This window comes from Phocoena sinus, chromosome 1 (genome assembly GCF_008692025.1).
Source record: "Phocoena sinus isolate mPhoSin1 chromosome 1, mPhoSin1.pri, whole genome shotgun sequence".
Lineage (NCBI taxonomy): Eukaryota > Metazoa > Chordata > Mammalia > Artiodactyla > Phocoenidae > Phocoena > Phocoena sinus.
This window is the reverse complement of record NC_045763.1, coordinates 42,813,888-42,834,354: the sequence shown is the minus strand read 5'-3', so window position 1 is coordinate 42,834,354 and position 20,467 is coordinate 42,813,888. Positions and strand designations below refer to the sequence as shown.

General features: G+C 35.0%; 1 protein-coding gene across 1 annotated transcript in view; it reads right to left on the bottom strand.

Annotated features, from left to right (window-relative positions):
- Nucleotides 1–4,356: 4,356 nt before the first annotated feature.
- Nucleotides 4,357–20,467, bottom strand: part of C1H1orf185 (chromosome 1 C1orf185 homolog) — a 32,020-nt gene continuing 15,909 nt past the window's right edge. The window contains exons 3-5 of the mRNA XM_032612542.1: nt 16,408–16,543; nt 6,043–6,079; nt 4,357–4,832 (exon numbers count right to left, since the gene is read on the bottom strand). Coding sequence (XP_032468433.1) covers nt 4,438–4,832; nt 6,043–6,079; nt 16,408–16,543 — 568 coding nt within the window. The 3' untranslated portion in view covers nt 4,357–4,437. The remainder of the gene's footprint in view (nt 4,833–6,042; nt 6,080–16,407; nt 16,544–20,467) is intronic.

Here is a 20,467-nt window from a genome sequence, read left to right as displayed (position 1 = left end):
CAGTAGGCATAACTCTGAGCAGTGACCTATCTGTAGAGCCTGGAAGAACAAATGTTCAGACTGTATAGATTTTCACTGATTCATTGGCAGTGGCTAAGGATTTGGTTGGATGGTTGCAGACTTGTAAGGAGTACAAGGAGTCTAAGGAAGATATATGTAGGTAAATTACTCTGAATGGGCACAGAATGTGAAGATAAATTTGAGTCCCTTGTAAATGCTCCCCAAAGGGCAATATCAGAAAAAGACATTAATAATCAAGTGGACAAGATGATCTGTTCCATGGATGTTAGTCAGCCTCTTCCAACAGCTACCCTTGTCCTTGCCCAATGAACTCATGAACAAACTTGCCATGTTGGAAGGGATGAAAGTTACTCATGGGCTTAGGAACATGGACTTCCACTCACTAAGGCTGACGTGACTATAGCCACTTCTGAGAGCCCCATCTGCCAACAGCAGAGACTAACACTGATTTCCCATTCCCTGGGGGGAGTATGAGTCAGCCACTTGGTAACAGGTGGATTACACCAGACCACTTCTACCAAGAGAAAGACATCACCTGTGTTCTCACTGGAATATACACTCACTTTGGAGATGGATTTGCCTTTCTAGACACCGTGCTTCTCCCATTACCACCATCCCTGGATTTCAGGGTACCACATTCACCATCATGGTATCTGAAAAGACTGTTTCTGACCAGAAAATAATTTTACTTAACATGAAATGAGGTATGTCAGTAGGGTCATGCTCATGGAATTATCTCTTCTTACCATTTTCCCCATTACCCAAAGCAAGAACCGATAGAATGGTGTGGAGGTTGGTGGGGGGCACTTTTTGAAGACCCAGTTTTAGTGGCAATAATTTTCATGGCCCAGACAGATAATATCCTCCAGGATGTGGTATATGTTCAGGTACTAAGATATGGTGCTGTTTGTCTCTTGGCTAGGATTCTCAGGTCCAAGAAAGGGTGAAAATGAGAGTGACTCTTCTATTACTCCTGGTAATCCAGTAGTGAATGCTTTACTTTCTGTCTCAGCTGTGACCATGTGACAAGTTACAAAAATGATGGTAGTAGTTACAGGCATTTCACTTCCTACTTTGAAATGAATATATACCAGTTCTTTTTCTTTTCTTCCCCTATCTCATTCCCCTACTAGCACATGTGAATAGTGGCTAAACTTAGGGACTTTGTATCCTCCACTGGGGAGAGTGTTGGTGTATTGTTTATTATAGGAGGGATCTTGCATCATGGAATGTAAGAACATGATTGCTACTTTGTTATACAGAAGTTTTAAAGTGTAAATGAATGCCAAACTGATGAGTGGACTGAGGTGATTTGTACTCTGTTAACTCATTAAGCTTGAATTATGTTTCCCAGTATCATTTCCCCTGTATGATTCCGGGCTAGAGTTGGCCAAGAGAGGAATATGTGCAACATATGGAAGGCAGAATTTAAGCAGAAGCCATTTCTCTGGGAAGGTCATCATGCTTAGATGTGGCAACAGCAGAGAGGACAGTGGGTTCCAAATTGCCCTCACTCTCCTCTGTCGTGTTTCCAGTTCTTCTTCCCAATGTCCAGCTTTTCCTCCTAACTGCTGACCCTATTGACAAACAATAGCCCCAGGGTCACCACCAGAGAGTTGGAAAAATACTGTCAAGGCAGTAGCTACTCAGAGGCACATCTTCCTGTAGATATTCTCACAAGCCTTTCCCCCACCCCTCTCCTCCCACTCCACAGTCTCACTGTGGCAGTTGGACAAGGTGGCTTCTCAGATTATCTGACTGGTGACTTCTCTGATTCTCTGACTTCTCTCCTAAACTTACTTCACTTCCCCAGCTTCTCCTACAACATGTAAGATATAATTCCTGTAATAAATTCCTTTTCTCATACATGATAGTGGTTCATTTTCCCCAATCAAAACTCGACTGGTATGAATAGAGAAATTCCTGATGGACTTTGAGCCTGTTCTGTCTGTTCCTGAGGCCCAGTTACAACCTTGTGTTTCCTGTATTTAGTTGCTTAACCATTATTTGATTCTATTTACAAAATAAAAAATTTTTCCTAAGCTAATTTGCGTTGGTTTCCAGGTATTTGTGATTAAAAAAAACAAACTGTAACCAACACCCTATGGCAATGTTAATTATGGATCTCTTGTATTTCTTCATGCCTGTGAGCAGAGACACAGACTGCCAAACTCTTTTCAAGGATGTTTATGTGGCAAAGAGTCTTGGAATATATTGTGGCTTCCTATGGTACAAAGGGCACATGTGCTTACTGCCCATTATAAAATATCTGTTTCCCTCACTCAGTGTTCCTTTCCCGTTATGCAATCCACCGTGCAGGTATTATTTGGGCTTCTTCCTACTGCCCGTGGGAACTGGGGCTCAGGAAATGAGGCAAAAATGATGTTACTTTGGCTATTGATATTGCTATTACTATGACTGTCCTTGGTCGCTGACCTAAGAGACATGAAACTGTTGCAGGTTAACTTGTCAGCTGGTATGGATGGTGAAATCTCAGATCCTTCACAGTTCCTGAAAATAAGATTATTTTAGACTGGTGTAATTTCATATGAACTGCTCATTGGGCTTTTCGAATAGAACAATGTATATACCTATGATACAAAGTAACATTTTAATAAACAAGTAAATGTATTAGGTTTTGAAGAAATAAACTCAGTTTATTCTATCACTACAGTGTGACAATTACTTTAAGTGCATAGATCTCTTTATTTCTCATTTGTAATGACAAGAATTTGGTTAGGATGCTTTGGTTATAGTAACAGAAACAAAATTCTACTTTATGCAAAAAAGGTAATTTATTTAAAAATTACAAGGGTACCTTACCAAAGCTAAGAAAAACAGTTAAAAACAGGGCTCAGGGATGGTGGCTAGTAACAGAAATCAAATCTTGTTAGCTTAAGCAAAAAGGGGAATTTATAATTAGGATACAAGGTTGCCTTACTAACCCAAGGGTGGGAAACATGAAGGGCTGGAACAAGGGAATGGAGCACCATTAGAAAGCCAGGAATCACATTCTCCTCATCTCTCATCTCTATTCTTCACTTTGCAAATATTTCACTGCTCTCTCACTGCAGATTTCCTGTTTTTTTTCTTTCTAAACCACAGGGTGGGACATGGCAACTCATAGCTACCTAATTTATGTTTTCTCTATTCCAGAGATTAGTCAGACTAAGGCTAGAATCTCTTGTCTTCAACCCCAAATTCCTAGGGAAGCTTTAGAATCTTACCAGATTTAGAGATGACTTTCTTCTCTGAGATAGTAAGATAGAAGTTGGTAGAACACCAAGAGACAGAGACCAATTCAAAATACTTTTTACCACTCCTTACAAACCTTGAGCTGAAATAGCTTATTTTGATTTAGGAATGGATATAGAGAGATGTTCTCACAACCCATGAGATGTTCTCACAACTATAACCAGTAGAAATGACCAGGTGCTTCAACAGAGAGAGGTGTTCTAATACTTTTTAATATTCCCCCTAGGAGGGAAGTGATCAGCCTGGATAATGCTACTACCATATTTGAGAAAAGTTTCTTTTCATTTATTGTAATAGGCATGCTTTATCTCTTGGGAAGATATGCACAGGTCCTGGCATGAGTATTTTAAGCACAAAAGGTAATATTATATTTTGTTAATTGTTTTTCCCAAGAGAAAGAGAAACAGAGACTAATTACATGAAGGGTATTTGTGAGAAAGAGATTAAAAGAGATTAATTACAGGGTGGGTGTCAGAAATCCCTCAGCACCATAAATAGAAATTTGACCAAGGGTCTCTCAAATTAGAGAGGAATTCTGGTTCATCTAGCTTGAGTCACATGTCTATGAACATAGCTGCTCACATCTTCATCATAGTGGGGTAAGGGCTGGAGGGCTATTCTGAGAAACAGACATAGGAAATGGCAAAGAAAATTATTTTCTGTATTCTTCACAGTGTTCCAGGCTCCCCTAGAGGAACAAAGTTATATTGCTTACGAAAGTCATGGCATAATAAGATTTAAATGGTAGGTGATTTATGTATTTAAAATTCAGAATAGCTGACGGAAGTATTCTTCCCAGCCTTACCCACATTGAAATAAAACTGAAAATGTCAAAGTATAAAGAAATGCTGCAAATGTTTTATTAAAAATGTATTTGTGCTGAAGATTTCTTAAAGTATTTCTCCTATGTGTTGAAATACATTCCTATTATTTATTATGTCCTTTGATGAGATACAAGGAGTTAAACTTAATGTTTATGATATTGCTCTAGTTCTTCCTGTAATTTTGTTTCTAGAAATAATTGGCAAGGGAAGTAGACCACTCTATGGTAAAGATCAAGAAAAGCAATATTAGCATGGACACGTTAAGAGACTCAGAAGCTGGTAATTCAGTTTTAACTTTACATGATTTCAGTGTACACAAAGTTTCAAAAGAAAAAAGTCATTCAATATTATGTTGAAGGTTTTGTATTTCAACCTCTGTATTTCTTTGTGTAAATATTCCCTTAATGTTGTCATCTTTTTGATCATCATAAAGTGTCATATTTAGTACATTTCCAGTACATTCTTCTAATGGAATGGTTGACAAGTATGAAAATACTTTCTCCATTACAGGCTCCCTGAGAAAAGGCATTGGAGGGCTCTTTTTCACTAGGGAATCATCAGAAAACCAGTCATCAGCTACTTCTATACTTTGGCTGTAATAAGAATCAGATGGTAACGTTGATAAGCTTAAGGTAACACTGCCGGGATTTGTTGCCGAGCTAGTCTCTGAGGGGTCACAAATGACCTTTCTTGTTGCAAGGCAGAATTCGTCTTTAGAATAATCTTTAATTGCTGTAAAAAAAATTAGATTTACTATGAATATTACATATTTATGAGTCAAATCTTAATTATAAGGATAATGTTACTTTCTAAAATTCAAACTCTTCTTAGGGTTTTAATGAACAGGATGATGCAACAGTGAAAATGCTAAGTTGCTATCATCATCCATACAATGTTAAGTATGTAATGGGGAATCAGCAATATTTTCATGATAATCAAGAGTACAAAAATCTATTCTAAATAAAATCAACCTGTTTTAACAGGAGAAGATTCTAAACAGGTTAGAAAGCTCAGTTCTGGAATGTCCCTTACAATTAGAGATGGCAGACAGTTTCTTAACTATTTATAGCTAAATATTGTCTTATTTAAAAAATAAATTTTAAAATGCCTCCTTAAGCAGGTAGATTACAAAATGTTTGATCCACAGTGGGAAGGGCCTATGAGTTGGCTTTATACCAATTAAAGTAACAACTAACATTCATATAGTGCCTTACAATTTACAAAGCAGTTCGATATACTTCCAGATCTCATTTATCCTCTCAGTTATTCTTCAAGGTAGTTATTAGCCTCATTTCACAAAAGGTATGACTGAGACTGAGACTTAAAGGAATTTCACCAAAATCAGATACAAAATGGACTTCAATCTAGATTTGTGTTACTCTAAGTCCCATGCTTCTCCCACAACATTATTTATGCTGCACAGTTGTAAATAAAAAATGTTAAGTTTTAGAAAAGATCACATTTACACCATATCCTAAAATATCTTTTATAATATTTTACATGTTAATTTTTGATATGAATATATAACATTAATTGTTAATGCTGTTTTAAATACCTTATTACATTTTATATTCAGCATTTCTAAAATTATGTAGGAGGGTAATGATTTGAGGTACTAAGTCAATATCTAAAGGGTTACAAAACACTCATGTCTTTTAACTCTCCATCATTACTATATGGCATTGACTGTGATACCTTTGGATTTAAAGAAGGGACAAAAATTTAAATTTCACATTTTAATTTAAGACAAGACATTATAAATTTTGTTTTCTAAAAAATATATGCCCATTCATATACTAATAAATGTTTCCCTTGAATTTTTATGATTTTAAAAAATATTTAGATACTTAGGATATATTTAGGATAGCCTCTTGATTCTTTAAAATGTGAATTGCTGGAAGTTGATTACAATTTATTCTAATAAATTGTTGAGAGAAAGTACCTTTTTTATGTGCTGTTTCCATTTTTCTTTGCTCCTCCTACATAAAAAAACATTATTTGTGTTTTAAAAATTAATAGTTTTTAAACAATTTGATATATATTTATATAAGAATAATATATTTTAACATCATAATAAATTTTTGATAGAATCATATTTTCCACAATATGAATTTATTTTACCAAACTATATTGACAGGCAAGAAAAAGTGTTGAGGTATCATCTGAAAAGAATGTGAATTGGTTCAAGAAGGCAGTCTCCAGGATAGGGAATGAAGGGTGAAATAGAGTTCAACAGGATTATTTCTCTCCATTCTCACTAACTTAGAGTCACTTGGTTAAAACTAGAGAGGGCTAAAAAAGTAATTACAATTCCTAGACTTGCTCATTCTATTAACTAATAACAACAAAAAAGTGAATTCTGGCAGAAGCCTTTTATAAAAATGCGACTATTCTTTTGAAGCAAGTAAAACATTTGATCAAACAATACATTCCAGATGTGTTCTGGGAAGTGTGGTGCTGTAGTAGTTCTCAAACAGGGCATCAGAATTACCTGGTGTGTTTATTAAAATGCTGATTCTTGGACATAATATCAGACCCTACTAAAACAGATTTTCTGGCAGTAGGGTTTAGGAGTATGCAGTGTAACACACTCCTCAAGCAGTTCTGATTCAGTTTTTCCTTAGACCACTAGATAAACAATGAGCTAGTGCATAGGGTGTTTGGTATGCAGTGGGTGAAGACAGAGAGATAACATTGTCTCTTGTGTTATAGGGGAACAGTGTGGGTATTCTATGCTGATTTTCATTGTCTTGTTCACCGAAAAAGGCTTGCTTAGGATATACATATATATAGGGTATACATATATATGGGATATACATATATATAGGATAACACATAAGTACTTTTTTTTTTTACAACTTACTTTACTTTTTGGTCATTTTCAACTTTTATTAATATAAATGCCAGTATAGGCTCCTGACTTACCTTGCCTGGATTTAGGACCAATTCAATTTGTGACTCCTGTACAAATTATATTAGAACATTGCTTCTCACACTTTCACGTGCCTATGTATCACCTGGGAGAGCTTGTTAAAATGCATATTCTAACTCAGTAGGTTTGGGGTGGGGTCTGAGATTTTGCATTTCTAACAGGCTCCCAGGTAATGTTGATATTGTTGGTCTGGGAACCACAGAGTAAGGTCCTAGACTGATTAAAATTCTACCCAAACTAAGGGAATGACAAAATGGGCATTCTTATATATTGCTATATATAAATAGGTATAATTTTTCTGGAGGGCAATTTAACATATCCATTTCTAGAAATTTATTATGCCGGGTAAATAATTTTGCATTTGTATAAATATTCAGTTACCAGAATGTTCCTCACAACACTGTTTAGCATTTTTAAAACCTACAATTTAAAATTTTAAAAGTAAGGAAATCTTTAACTATGTTAAGATATGTGGATATTAATACAAAATGATACTATAGTATCAGAAGTAAGTAAAGACTCAAAAAAATGCTGGGGACGTATAAAAAAGACAGAGGAATCATCTTAAACAAGTGGCTCACTGGTTAAATTTAGGAAAATTTGAGCATCAAAATAATGATAGTAATGGATTATAATCTGCTGAATAAAATAGAAGCCTATGAGTCTATATTAATAATAAATAAAATAAGGAAGAGGGTAGGGCTTCTTTCTCACAGTAGAAAGCCAAATGACAAATATGGATAGGAGTGGCAGAATTAGAAAATCATCATATTGTTACAGTTTTGTAAAGATTAGCTCAAGTAATAATTTATATGGCTAGTAAGTAGAGTTTGATGAAGAGGAGGATATTTACATGTTTTCAAAGTGTCACCACACAGCTTGTTTATTAACTGTAAGGGTAAAAACAGAAATAATTCAGTGAGGAAAGAACAGACATCATCTTGATTATGTGATCAACTAAAATCACCAGTGAAGAGCAGATGTACACTCTACGCCTTCAGATGTGATAAACTGCAAGGAAAAGTCACACTGAGGAACAGTCTATGATCTATAAAATAACTGGCTTGTATTCTTCAAAAATGTCAATATCATTGAAAGACAAAGAATGGAAATTTAAAAATATTTTGAACTAAATAATTATGAAAACAAAACATAAAATTTGTGGGATGCAACAAAAGAAGGCCTTAGAGGAAAATTTAAATATTAAATGTTTATATTATAAAAGAACAAAAGTCTAAGAATAATAAAGCATAAAACTCCAGGCAAGATTGATTTAGGAAAAGAGAAATATAATCAGGAATAAAAAGAGTACCATCACTAAAGATTCAATAGATTTTAGAAGCATAATAAGAAGAAACTACTAAAAACTTTCTGCCAATAAACTTAACAACTTAGGTACAATGGACAAATTTACTGAAAAAAATTTCTAAAACATACAAAATAGAAATATTTTGTATGTTCCATATCTGTTAAAGGAGCTAAATTCATAGCCAAAACTTTTCTCAGGCTTCCCTGGTGGCGCAGTGGTTGAGAGTCCGCCTGCCGATGCAGGGGACATGGGTTCGTGCCCCGGTCCGGGAAGATCCCACATGCCACGGAGTGGCTGGGCCTGTGAGCCATGGCCACTGAGCCTGCGCATCCGGAGCCTGTGCTCCGCAACGGGAGAAGCCACAACAGTGAGAGGCCCATGTACCACAAAAAAAAAAAAAAAATTTTCTCTTGAAGAAAAATCCAGACCTTGATGACTTCATTGGTGAATTCTAGAAAAAAGTTTGAAAAAGCAATATAGCCAATTTTATACAAAAATTTTTCAGAAAGTAGAGGAGCAGGAACCATTTCCCTATTGTTTTGTGACGAGAATAAAACTGTGATTCTGAAATCTAACCAGATACTACAAGATAAGAAAATTATAAAATAATATCCCTCGTTAACATAGATGCAAAAATTATTTAAAATATATTAGTAAATTAAATCCAGTGGGGTTTATTCCAGGAATACAGGGTTGATTTAACATTTGAAATTCAATGTAATTCACATTAACAAAATAAAAGAGAAAACTCATGTGAACAATTTTAAAAGATGCAGGAAAACCATTTGGCAATATCAGCAACCCTTCATGGCAAAACAAACAGACAAACCTCTCAGGAAACTAGGAATAGAAGGGAATTTCCTCAATCTGACTATATGCATCTACAAAAATTCTATAGCTAATTTCCTATTTAATGATGAAAAGCTGAATGTATTCTAAGATCAGAATATAAAAAGGATATATGTTCTCAGTACTTCTGTTCATCATTATACTGGAGGTCCTATCCAATGCAATAAGATGAGAAAATAAAATAAAAGCATAAACATTGGAAAAGAAATAAAACTAATGTTTTTCACAGATCTCATGCTTGTACATGAAGAAAGCCTTTTGTGGTCCTCAAAAAAACTACTAGAAGTAATAAGTAAATTTATTTATAAAGGTCATAGAACACAGGTCAACTGTAGTAAAGATGGCAATTCATTACAAACTAATGTATAAACTAAATGTAACTCTTGGGACTTCCCGGGCGTTCCAGTAGGTAAGACTCCACGCTTCCAGTGCAGGGACCATGGGTTCGATCCTTGGTCAGGAAACTAAGACCCCCATGTGGTGTGGGGTATGCTGCGTGGTGCAGCCAAGAAAGAAAAAAAAAAAGGTAATTTTCATCATGATCTCAACAAGACTTTTTTCCAGCTAAAGTTCACCTTAAAATGTACATGGACATGCAAAAGAATAAGAAAACCTAAAACAATGTTGAAAAAGAAGAATGAAATTGGAGAAATCGTACTGCTCAATTTTATAATTTACTATACAGCTAGTGTGTGATATTGGTAGAGATAGACACACAGGTCAATAAACCAGATAGAGAATGCAGAAACAGACTAACACATATATGCCCAACAGATTTTTCACAAAATTTGCAAAAACAATTCAATGGAAGAGGATAGCCTTTTCAAAAAATAGTGCTGGAATAATATGACATCAATAGCCCCCCAAAATGAACTTTGATTTAAACCTCACACTTTATACAAAAATTAACTAAACATGGATCAGAGATAGAAATATAAAATGTAAAATGGTAATAATGGTAATAGCCAAAACAATCTTGAAAAAGAAGAACAAAGCTGGAGAACTTACTGATATCAAAACTTACTACAAAGCTATAGCAATGAAGACAGTGTGGTATTGGTATAAGGATAGATATATAGATCAATGGAATAGAACTGAGATTCCAGAAATAAATGCTCATATTTACAATCAGTTGATTTTTGACACGAGTGCTAAGACAATTTCATAGGAAAATAATACTCTTTTCAACAAGTGGTGTTGGGACAACTAGGTTTATACATGCAAATAAGTGAAGTTGGACCCATACCTCATACTATATACAAAAAACTAACTCAAAATGGATCAAACACTTAAATATAATAGCTAAAACTATTAAATTCTTAGAAGAAAACAGAGGTATAAATCTTTATGACCTCAATTAAGGAATGATTATAGATATGACACCAAAGACACAGCAACAAAAGAAAAAATTAGGTAAACTGGACTCAAGAAAATTAAAAACATTGGTTCTTCAAACAACACCATAAGAAGAAAAGACAACCCACGAAATGGGAGAAAATTTTTACAAATCATATATTTGATATAGGATATGTATCTAGAATACATAAAGAATACTTAAAACTCAACAACAAAAAGACAAATAGCCCAAATTTTAAAAATGGACAAAGCTTTGAATAGATATTTCTCTAAAGAAGATATACAAATATCCAATAAGCACATGAAAGTATTTTCAACGTCATTAGGCTTTAAGGAAATGCATATCAAAACCATGACAAGATACCACTTGATGCCCACTAGGATAACTATAAAAAAAAAGACAGGTTAAAAACAAGGGTTAACAAGGGTGCCACAAAATATAATCTTCATATACTGCCTGTGGGGATATAAAACGGTGCAGTCACTTTGGAAAAAAGTCTGGCAATTCTTCAAAAATTAAACATAGAGTTACCATATGACACAGCATTTCCATTCCTTGGTATATACCCAAGAGAAATGAAAACATATACCTGCACAAAAACTTGTATACGAATATACATAGTGACATTATTCATAATAGTCAAGAAGTGGAAACAACTCAAATGTCCTTCAACTGATAAATGGATAAACAAAATGTGATATATCCACACACAATAGAATATTATTCAGCCATGAAAAAGAATAAAATATTGATATATGCAATAACACAGATGGACCTTGAAAACATTATGCTAAATGAAAAGGCAGATACAAGAGACCTTATATTGTATGTATCTATTTATAAGAAATTCCAGAATAGGCAAATCTATAGGTACAGAAAGTATAGATTAGTGGTTGTCTAGGCCTAGGAGGATTGGAGGAAAATGGAGGGGCAGTGATTGCTAAAGGTACAGGGTTTATTTTTGAGGTGATAAAGGTGTCCTAAACTGATTGTGAAGATGGTTCTATAACTCTGTGAATATCTATCTAAAAACTACTGAATTAGATACTTTAAAAAGGCAAATTGTATGGTATGTGAACTATACCTCAATAAAGCTATTAAATATAAAACAAAGCAACCTAAAACTAAGAAACTTTTAGAAGAGAACTTAGAAACAAATCCTTGTGACCTAGGGTTAGACTAAGAGTTATTGGACATGACACTTAAAGTATGATTCAAAAAGGAAAAATATACAACTCAACAACAAGGAAGCAAACAACCCAATGAAAAATGGGCAGAAGGCCTAAACAGACATTTCTCCAAAGAAGAAATATAGATGGCTAATAGGAACATGAAAGATGTTCGACAGTGCTAATATTAGAGAAATGCAAATCAATTACAATGAGGTACCACCTCTCACCAGTCAGAATGGCCATCATTTAAAAATCTACAAATAACAAATGCTGGAGAGTGTATGGAGAAAAGGGAACCTTCCTACACTATTGGTGGGAATGTAAGTCGGTACAGCCACTATGGAGAACAGTATGGAGGTTCCTCAGAAAACTAAAAATAGAATTACCATATGATCCAGCAATCCCACTCCTGGGCATGTATCTGGGCAAAACTATGATTCAAAAAAATACATATACATGCACCCCTATGTTCATAGCAGTACTATTCACAATAGCCAAGACATGGAAACAACCTAAATGTCCATTGACAGATGAATAGATAAAGAAAATGTGATATATATATATATATAATGGAATACTACTCAGCCATAAAAAAGAACAAAATATAAAGCCATTTACAGCAACATGGATGCAACTATAGATTATCATACTAAGTGAAGTAGTCAGAAAGAGAAAGACAAATACCATATGATATCACTTATATGTGGAATCTAAAATATGACACAAATGAACCTATCTACGAAACAGAAACAGAATCACAGACAGAGAACAGACTAGTGGTTACCAAGGGGGAGGGGGTTGGGGGAGGGGTGGGGTGAGAGGTTGAGGTTAGCAGATGTAAGCTTTCATATGTAGAATGGATTAACAACAAGGTCCTACTGTACAGCACAGAGAACTATATTCAATAGCTATGGTAAACTAACGGAAAAGAATATAAAAAAATGTCTATATATGTATAAATGAATCACTTTGCTGTACAGCAGATTAATACAACATTGTAACTCAACCATCTTCAATAAAAACAAAACAAAACAAAAAGGTAAAATGGATAAATTGGACTTTACCAAAATTAAAACTTACACTATTTTTCATTTTGAGAGGATGAAAACACGTCATCAAATGGGAGAAAATATTAGTAAATCACATATCTGACAAAAAGACTTGTATCCAGAATATACTCTCTAAATTAAATAGAAAGATAATCAATTAGAAAATGCACAAGAGACTTGAAGAGACTCTTCACCAAAGAAGATATATAGATGGCAGAAAATTAAAAATATGAAAAGCTGTTCAACATCACTACCCGTTAAAGAAATGCAAATTAAAATCACTAAACACATTTAAATGGCTAAACTTTAAAATGCTGCTAAGTACCAAATGATAAAGAGGATGCAAAAACATGATTCTCTTATATGTTACTGGTGGATATGTAATATGGTACAATCTGGAAATCAATCTGGAAATTTATTTAAAAATTAAACATATTTACCACATGATCCAGGAACTGCATTTCTGGGCATTTATTTTAGAGAAACTAAAACTAATGTTTTCTAAAAAGCCTATACACAAATGATCATGGCATCCTTATTTTGTAATAGCTCCTAAATGGAAACAACCCAAATACTCCTCAATGGATAAATGGTTAAACAAACTGTGATATCTCCACACAATGTTACACTACTCAGCAATAAAAAAGGAAAAATCTATTGATACATGCAATGATATGGAGGGATCTTAAGGGCATTATGCTAAGTGAAAAAAAGCCAAGCTCAAAAGGCCATATGCTATAAGATTCCATTTATATAACATTCTAGAAATGAAGAAATTATAGCGATGGAGAAAAGATCAGTGGTTGCCAGAGGTTAGGGAAAGGGAGTGGGGGAGTGACTATAAAGGGTAGTATGAGGGAGTTCCTTTATGGTGATGGAACAATTCTTCTGTATGTTGATTGTCATGGTGGTTATACAAACCTATACATATGATAAAATGTCATAGAATTATATATAAAAACAACAAAAAATGAGTACATGCATAAACTGGTAATCTTTGAGTTAGGTCTGTAGCCTAAATTTCCTGGTTCTGACAATGTATACTTATAATAAAGTATACTTTTCATAAAGTATACTTATATAAGATGTCATTGGGGGAAGTGGGTGATGGGTATACAGGACATCTTTGTAATTTTTCTGCAACTTTTTGGTCTGTAATTCAGAATAAGATAAGATAAATCTATTGTATTTGTATTTACTAACAACAAACAGTTGGGAAATAAAAAATTTTAATTAATACTATTTACCATAGCATAAAAATAACCATAAATAAAACTAAAACAAATGTGAAGGACTTCTATACTGAAAACCACGAACTAAAATAAAAGAACACCTCAACAAATTAAATTAATAAATTTAAATTAAAGAAGTCAATAAAAGTAGAGTGGGACTTTCCTGGTGGCACAGTGGTTAAGAATCTGCCTGCCAATGCAGGGGACATGGGTTTGATCCCTTGTCCGGGAAGATCCCACATGCTGTGGAGCAACTAAGCCTGTGTGCCACAACTACTGAGCCTGCGCTCTACAGCCTGCGAGCTGCAACTACCGAGTCCACGTGCCACAACTGCTGAAGCCTGTGTGCTCTAGAGGCCGCATGCCACAACTACTGAGCCCGCATGCTGCAACTACTGAAGCCCACACGCCTAGAGCTCGTGCTCCACAACAAGAGAAGCCCATGCAGTGCAATGAAGCATAGTCCCCGCTTGCTACAACTAGAGAAAGCCCGTGCACAGCAACAAGGCCCAATGCAGCCAAAAAAAACTTTGACAGTTTGGCAACAGAATTAAACACCTCTTACCATTTGATCCAGCAATCATGTTCTTAGTAGTTACGCAAATGAGTTGAAAATACATGTCCACACAAAAACCTGCACATGAATGTTTATAGCAGCTTTATTCATAATTGCCAAAACTTGAAAGCAACCAAGATGTCCTTCAGTAACTGAGTGGGTAAATAAATTGAAGTAGATCCATACAATGGAATATTATTCAGCACCAAAAAGAAATGTGCTATCAAGCCTTAAAAAGACAGAGAGAACTTTAAATGCATATTAATAAGAGAAAGAAGCCCCAAAAGGCTATATACTGTATGATTCCAACTATATGACATTCTGGAAAAGGCAAAACTATGGAAACAGCTAAACAATGACTGGTTGGAGGGAAGGATGAACAGGGATGGAACAAGAAGATTTTTAGGGTAGTAAAACTATTGTGTCTGATACTATGATGGTACATACATCTCTGTCTCTCTGTCTTTCTGTCTCTTTGTTCCTGTTTATCTCTGTGTGCATGTGTGTGTGTGCCTGTCTGTCTCTCTCTCTCTCTATATATATAGATATGTCAAAACCCATAGAATGTTGGATTCAAGAGTGAATACTAATGTAAACAATGGACTTTAGGTGATGATGTGTCAGTGTAGGTTCATTAGTTGTAACAAATGTACCACTCTGGTGAACGATGTTGATAGTGGAGGAGGCTGCACTTGTATGGGGGCAAGGAGCATATGAGAATTCTATTTTTTTCTCAATTTTGTTGTGAACCTAAAACTTCTTGAAAAAATTAAGTCTATTAAGAAAAAACTACAGTGAGATACTATTACACATCCATCAGATTGTTAAAAATTTAGGAGCTTAAAAACATCAGTATTTGTTGATATGGAGCAATCCTAGCAATTATGCATGCCTGAGGGGAATGTATATTGACAAAACTACTTTGGAAAATAATTTGAAGTTACCTAATAATATTAAACATGCACAAATCCCATGAGTCAGTGATTCTACTGTTAGGTACATTCCCTGTGGAAACTTCCTTTAAAAAAACCAACTGAAAACAACTCAAATGTCCATAACATAAAATTTGATACATTAATACAATGGAATATGATATAACAATAAAAAATGACGGATGATGGGTATATGCACTAACCTGGATGAGTCTCAGAAATGTAATAGAAAAAGGGGAGACTATATTAGACGTGGAGTCCAAAACATATAAAATTTAATAATGCATTGATTAGCTATATCATAGTTTTAAATTTCTACTGGTGTCTCCCTTGTTTCACATTGTCCATACAACTATTTTGATGCCATATAACAGAAAGTTAATTATGTGTCTGCCTTTCCCACTTGTACTACACTAGCACTTTTAAAGTAGGGTTTGTATCTTACTATCTTCAATAGGTAGGGCCCAGAGCTCAGAATGTAATGAAGCCTTAATAAACCCTTATTAATTTCAATTAGCATTTTGTATTTAATTTCAATTAGTTGGTTTGGTTAGGTTATTTGGTTATCTGAGTATCCTCTTATCTCCAAATCTCTTTCTTCTGATAGGCTTGGCAATTTTTGCTTTGTTTTTTATGCCATTTATCTTCATCCCTGTAACAATTCCAATATGGGGAATACAGGTTCTCAGGCTAGAGATACAGAGAAGCAGCTGTAGAAGGAGACATTTTCATTTAGTCTTTCAGTTTCCTGTAATATAAACTCTAACTAGTTTGGGTAATTTAAATTTAGCTCCTTGTTATTGTACCTCAAATTTAAAAATAATAGTGGATAATTTAAATAATTTAAAGACAACAACGCTAATGACATGGTGTCAAAAGAAATTATTTGAAAACATTGCTATAAAATATTACACACTACCTGTAATTGGAAATTTCCAGTATGAAAATTTTGAGAAATAAAAACACACTGAGAATGAGATTTAATCTTTGCCTTTGATGGTCTTTGTCTGCATCTCTCATCAATTGTTTTAAATTTGGAATCTTGAAATATTTCTCTGAAAAATATTTTATAGAGAATATTATTAAACATGAATTATAAAACAAAATTATTCTGTTTCCAACAGTTCTACATAAACGTTTTAAAATCAGAATATATTATATATTTATTTTTAAAAGCACAAATCAACTTATATATTCCCTTTTCATATGTTACTGATTTCATTACACCTATTTTGTCCATAGAACATAAATTAAGCTACTTCTTCGCAGAGTTAATATTTCCAGTTTGAAGATTAACCATCAGTTTTTGATAACCTTCACTCTGGTTGTGAGAAAATTAATCGATTTAATGTCAATTAGTCTTTTCATAGATTTGCCTTTAATGGCAAAGGAAATTAAATGAAATGGAACTCAGTGGCCAATTTTATATTTAATAATGTCTCTGGCAAAAGTAAGTAGAAGGAAACTGAATTGAAACTAAAGACTTACAAGGGAAGAGTACCTGTGATCTTTATGCATGCAGCCACAAGTAATTTTGAGAGAAGGTTAGAAATAATGAAGCAGCAAGTAAACTGATCAAAGCGGATCAAAGATAGTTAAGTATAAAGGAATGTAGTTTCTAATAGTAATTCTAAACTTAACAATTTAAAAAATAATGCTGATTGCCTTTTCTTCTTTCCGAGGTACTAGAAATTTTCCAAATTAATTCAAGAGATCATATTATGTTACTTATTGCAGTATTAACAATTAAAATTCATTCATTTATTGAATTCAATTGACTTAACAAATATTTACCGAGTACTTACTATGCACCATGCATTATACTGGATGTTGTATATACAGTGGCAGGGGAAAAAAAGCACAGCCACTATACTCATGGAACTGTCATTGCTCTCATGGAGCTTAAACACTAGCAAGGAAGACAGGTATTAATAAAACAATCACAAGAAAATGAAAAATTACAACTGTGGAAAGTGTTACCAAGGAAAGCTACCTGCCACTCTGTGAGTATATAAGAAAGGGAATTAACTTGGTTAGAGAGGTCAGGGAAGGCTTTTCTGAGGATGAGATGATTGATTTAGGCATCTGAAGAAATGGGAGTAGTTATTAGATAGAGTGTAGTGGAGGAGGGGAGTTGTAGGAGTAAGAATATTCTAGTCAGAGAGAATATCAAGTGCAAAAACCTAGTGGCCAGATTAGGACAGTGTAGCAGAAGCACAGAAAGCAAGAGGGAAAGGTGGAGATGAAACTGGAGAGTATGCATGGGCAGACATGTAGGGCCTTAAAAGTCATGTGACTTTGTCTTCATCCTAAAAGCAATAGCAAGTCCTTTATAATGTAGTGGGAATGGGGTGGAAGGGTGGGGTGACTTGATCAGATTTTCATTTGGAAAATATCTGGCTGAAGTGCGAAGAAGAGATTAAATGAGGAGTATAGTGAAGGTAAAGGGTCAGTTATAACTCTGTAGGACTATGTGGGGGATAATGATAAGCTGGATAAGGTAGTGCCAATGATAATGGAGAGAAATGGATAGATTTGAGCAATTAATGAAGTAAAATAAATAGACTTGGTGATTGTTCGAATTTAGTAGGGGTGGGAAAGAGAGAGGGAGATATCAAGCATGTCTACCATCTTTCAAGGAAAAAAACAAAACAAAACAATCCTTCCTTGACCTCACATTTTCTTCCAGTCTCTGCCCCTTTCAGCAACTCCCCAACATCAAAAAAAGAAAAAAGCTTCTTTAAAGGATGTATATACTTGTCTGAATTTTCTCTTGTACTTTACACAAAAGTCAGCTTCTGAACACATCACTCCACCAAAACTGTTCAAGGCTACCAATAACTTCCATGTTGCTATTCCAAAACTTAATTCTCTATCCTCATCTTTCTCAACCTTTTTTTTTTTTTTTTTTTGAGTTACGCGAGCCTCTCACCTTTGTGGCCTCTCCCATTGCGGAGCACAGGCTCCGGACGCACGGGCTCAGCGGCCATGGCTCACGGGTCCAGCCGCTCCGCAGCACGTGGGATCTTCCCGGACCGGGGCACGAACCTGTGTCCCCTGCATCGGCAGGCAGACTCTCAACTACTGCGCCACCAGGGAAGCCCAAACATTTTCTAATTTTGACTTGCTTGACACCACACATCTTTCTGCTTTTCCTTTTCAGATGTTGTTGATTCCTCCTACTCTTTTTCTATATGTCTAATATTGGTGAGCTGAAGACCAGTCCTATGTTCTTCTCTTTAAACAATCACTCCCTGGTTAGTCTCATCCAGTTGTATGACTTTTTTTAATTGGAGTATAACTGCCTTACAATGTTGTGTTAGTTTCTGCTGTACAATGAAGTGAATCAGCTATATGTATACATATATCCCTTCCCTCTTGGACCTCCCTCCTTCCCACCACCATCCTACCCATCTAGGTCATCACAGAGCACCGAGTTGAGCTTCCTGTGCTTTACAGCAGGTTCCCATTAGCTATTTTACACATGGTAGTGTATATATGTCAATCCTAATCTGCCAGTTCATCCCACACTCCCCTTTCCCCCATGTTCACCCATCGGTTCTTGTGTCTGCATCTCTATTCTTGACCACAAATAGGTTCATCTGTACCATTTTTCTAGATTCTACATATATTAGTTAATATACAATGTTTGTTTTTCTCTTTCTGACCCACTTCACTCTGTGCCAGACTCTAGGTCCATCCACACCTCTACAAATGACCCAATTTCATTCCTTTTTATGTATGACTGAGTAATATTACACTGTATATATGTACCACGTCTTCTTTATCCATTCATCTGTCGATGGACATTTAGGTTGTTTCCATCTCCTGGCTATTGTAAATAGTGCTCCAATGAACATGTGTCCTTTTGAATTATGGTTTACTCAGGGTATATCCCAGTAGTGGGATTGCTGGGTCATATGGTAGTTCTATTTTAGGTTTTTAAAGGAACCATCATACTGTTCTCCACAGTGGCTGTATCAATTTACATTCCCACCAAGAGGGCAAGAGGGTTCCTTTTTCTCCACACCCTCTCCAGCATATATTGTTTGTAGATTTTTTGATGATGGTCATTCTGACCAGTGTGAGGTGATACCTCGTTGTAGTTTTGATTTGCATTTCTCTAATAATTAATGATGCTGAGCATCTTTTCATGTGCCTCTTGGCCATCTGTATGTCTTCTTTGGAGAGATGTCTATTTAGGTCTTCAGCCCATTTTTTGATTGGGTTGTTTGTTTTTTTGATATTGAGCTGCATGAGCTGTTTGTATATTTTGGAGATTAATCCTTTGCCCATTGCTTCATTTACAAATATTTTCTCCCACTCTGAGGGTTGTCTTTTCATCTCGTTTATGGTTTCCTTTGCTTTTAAGTTTAATTAAGTCACATTTGTTTATTTTTGTTTTTATTTTCTTTACTCTAGGAGGTGGGTCAAAAAAGATCTTGCTGTGATTTTTGTCAAAGAGTGTTTTTCTTATGTTTCCCTCTAACAGTTTTAAAGTGTCCAATCTTACATTTAGGTGTTTAATCAGTTTTGAGTTTATTTTTATGTATGGTGTTAGGGAGTGTTATAATTTCATTCTTTTACATGTGGCTGTCCAGTTTTCCCAGCACCACTTATTGAAGAGACTGTCTTTTCTCCATTGCATACTCTTGTCTCTTTTGTCATAGATTAGGTGACCACAGGTGCATGGGTTATTCTCTGGGCTTTCTATCCAGATCTCTTTCTGTTTTTGTGCCAGTACCATACTGTTTTGATTACTGTAGCTTTGTAGTATAATTTGAAGTCAGGTAGCCTGATTCCTCCAGCTCCACTTTTCTTTCTCAAGATTTCTTTGCCTATTTGGGGTCTTTTGTGTTTCCATACAAACTGTAATTTTTTTGTTCTAATTCTGTGAAGAATGCCATTGGTAATTTGAAAGGGATTGCATTGAATCAGTAGATTCCTTTGGGTAGTATAGTCATTTTCAAAATATTGAT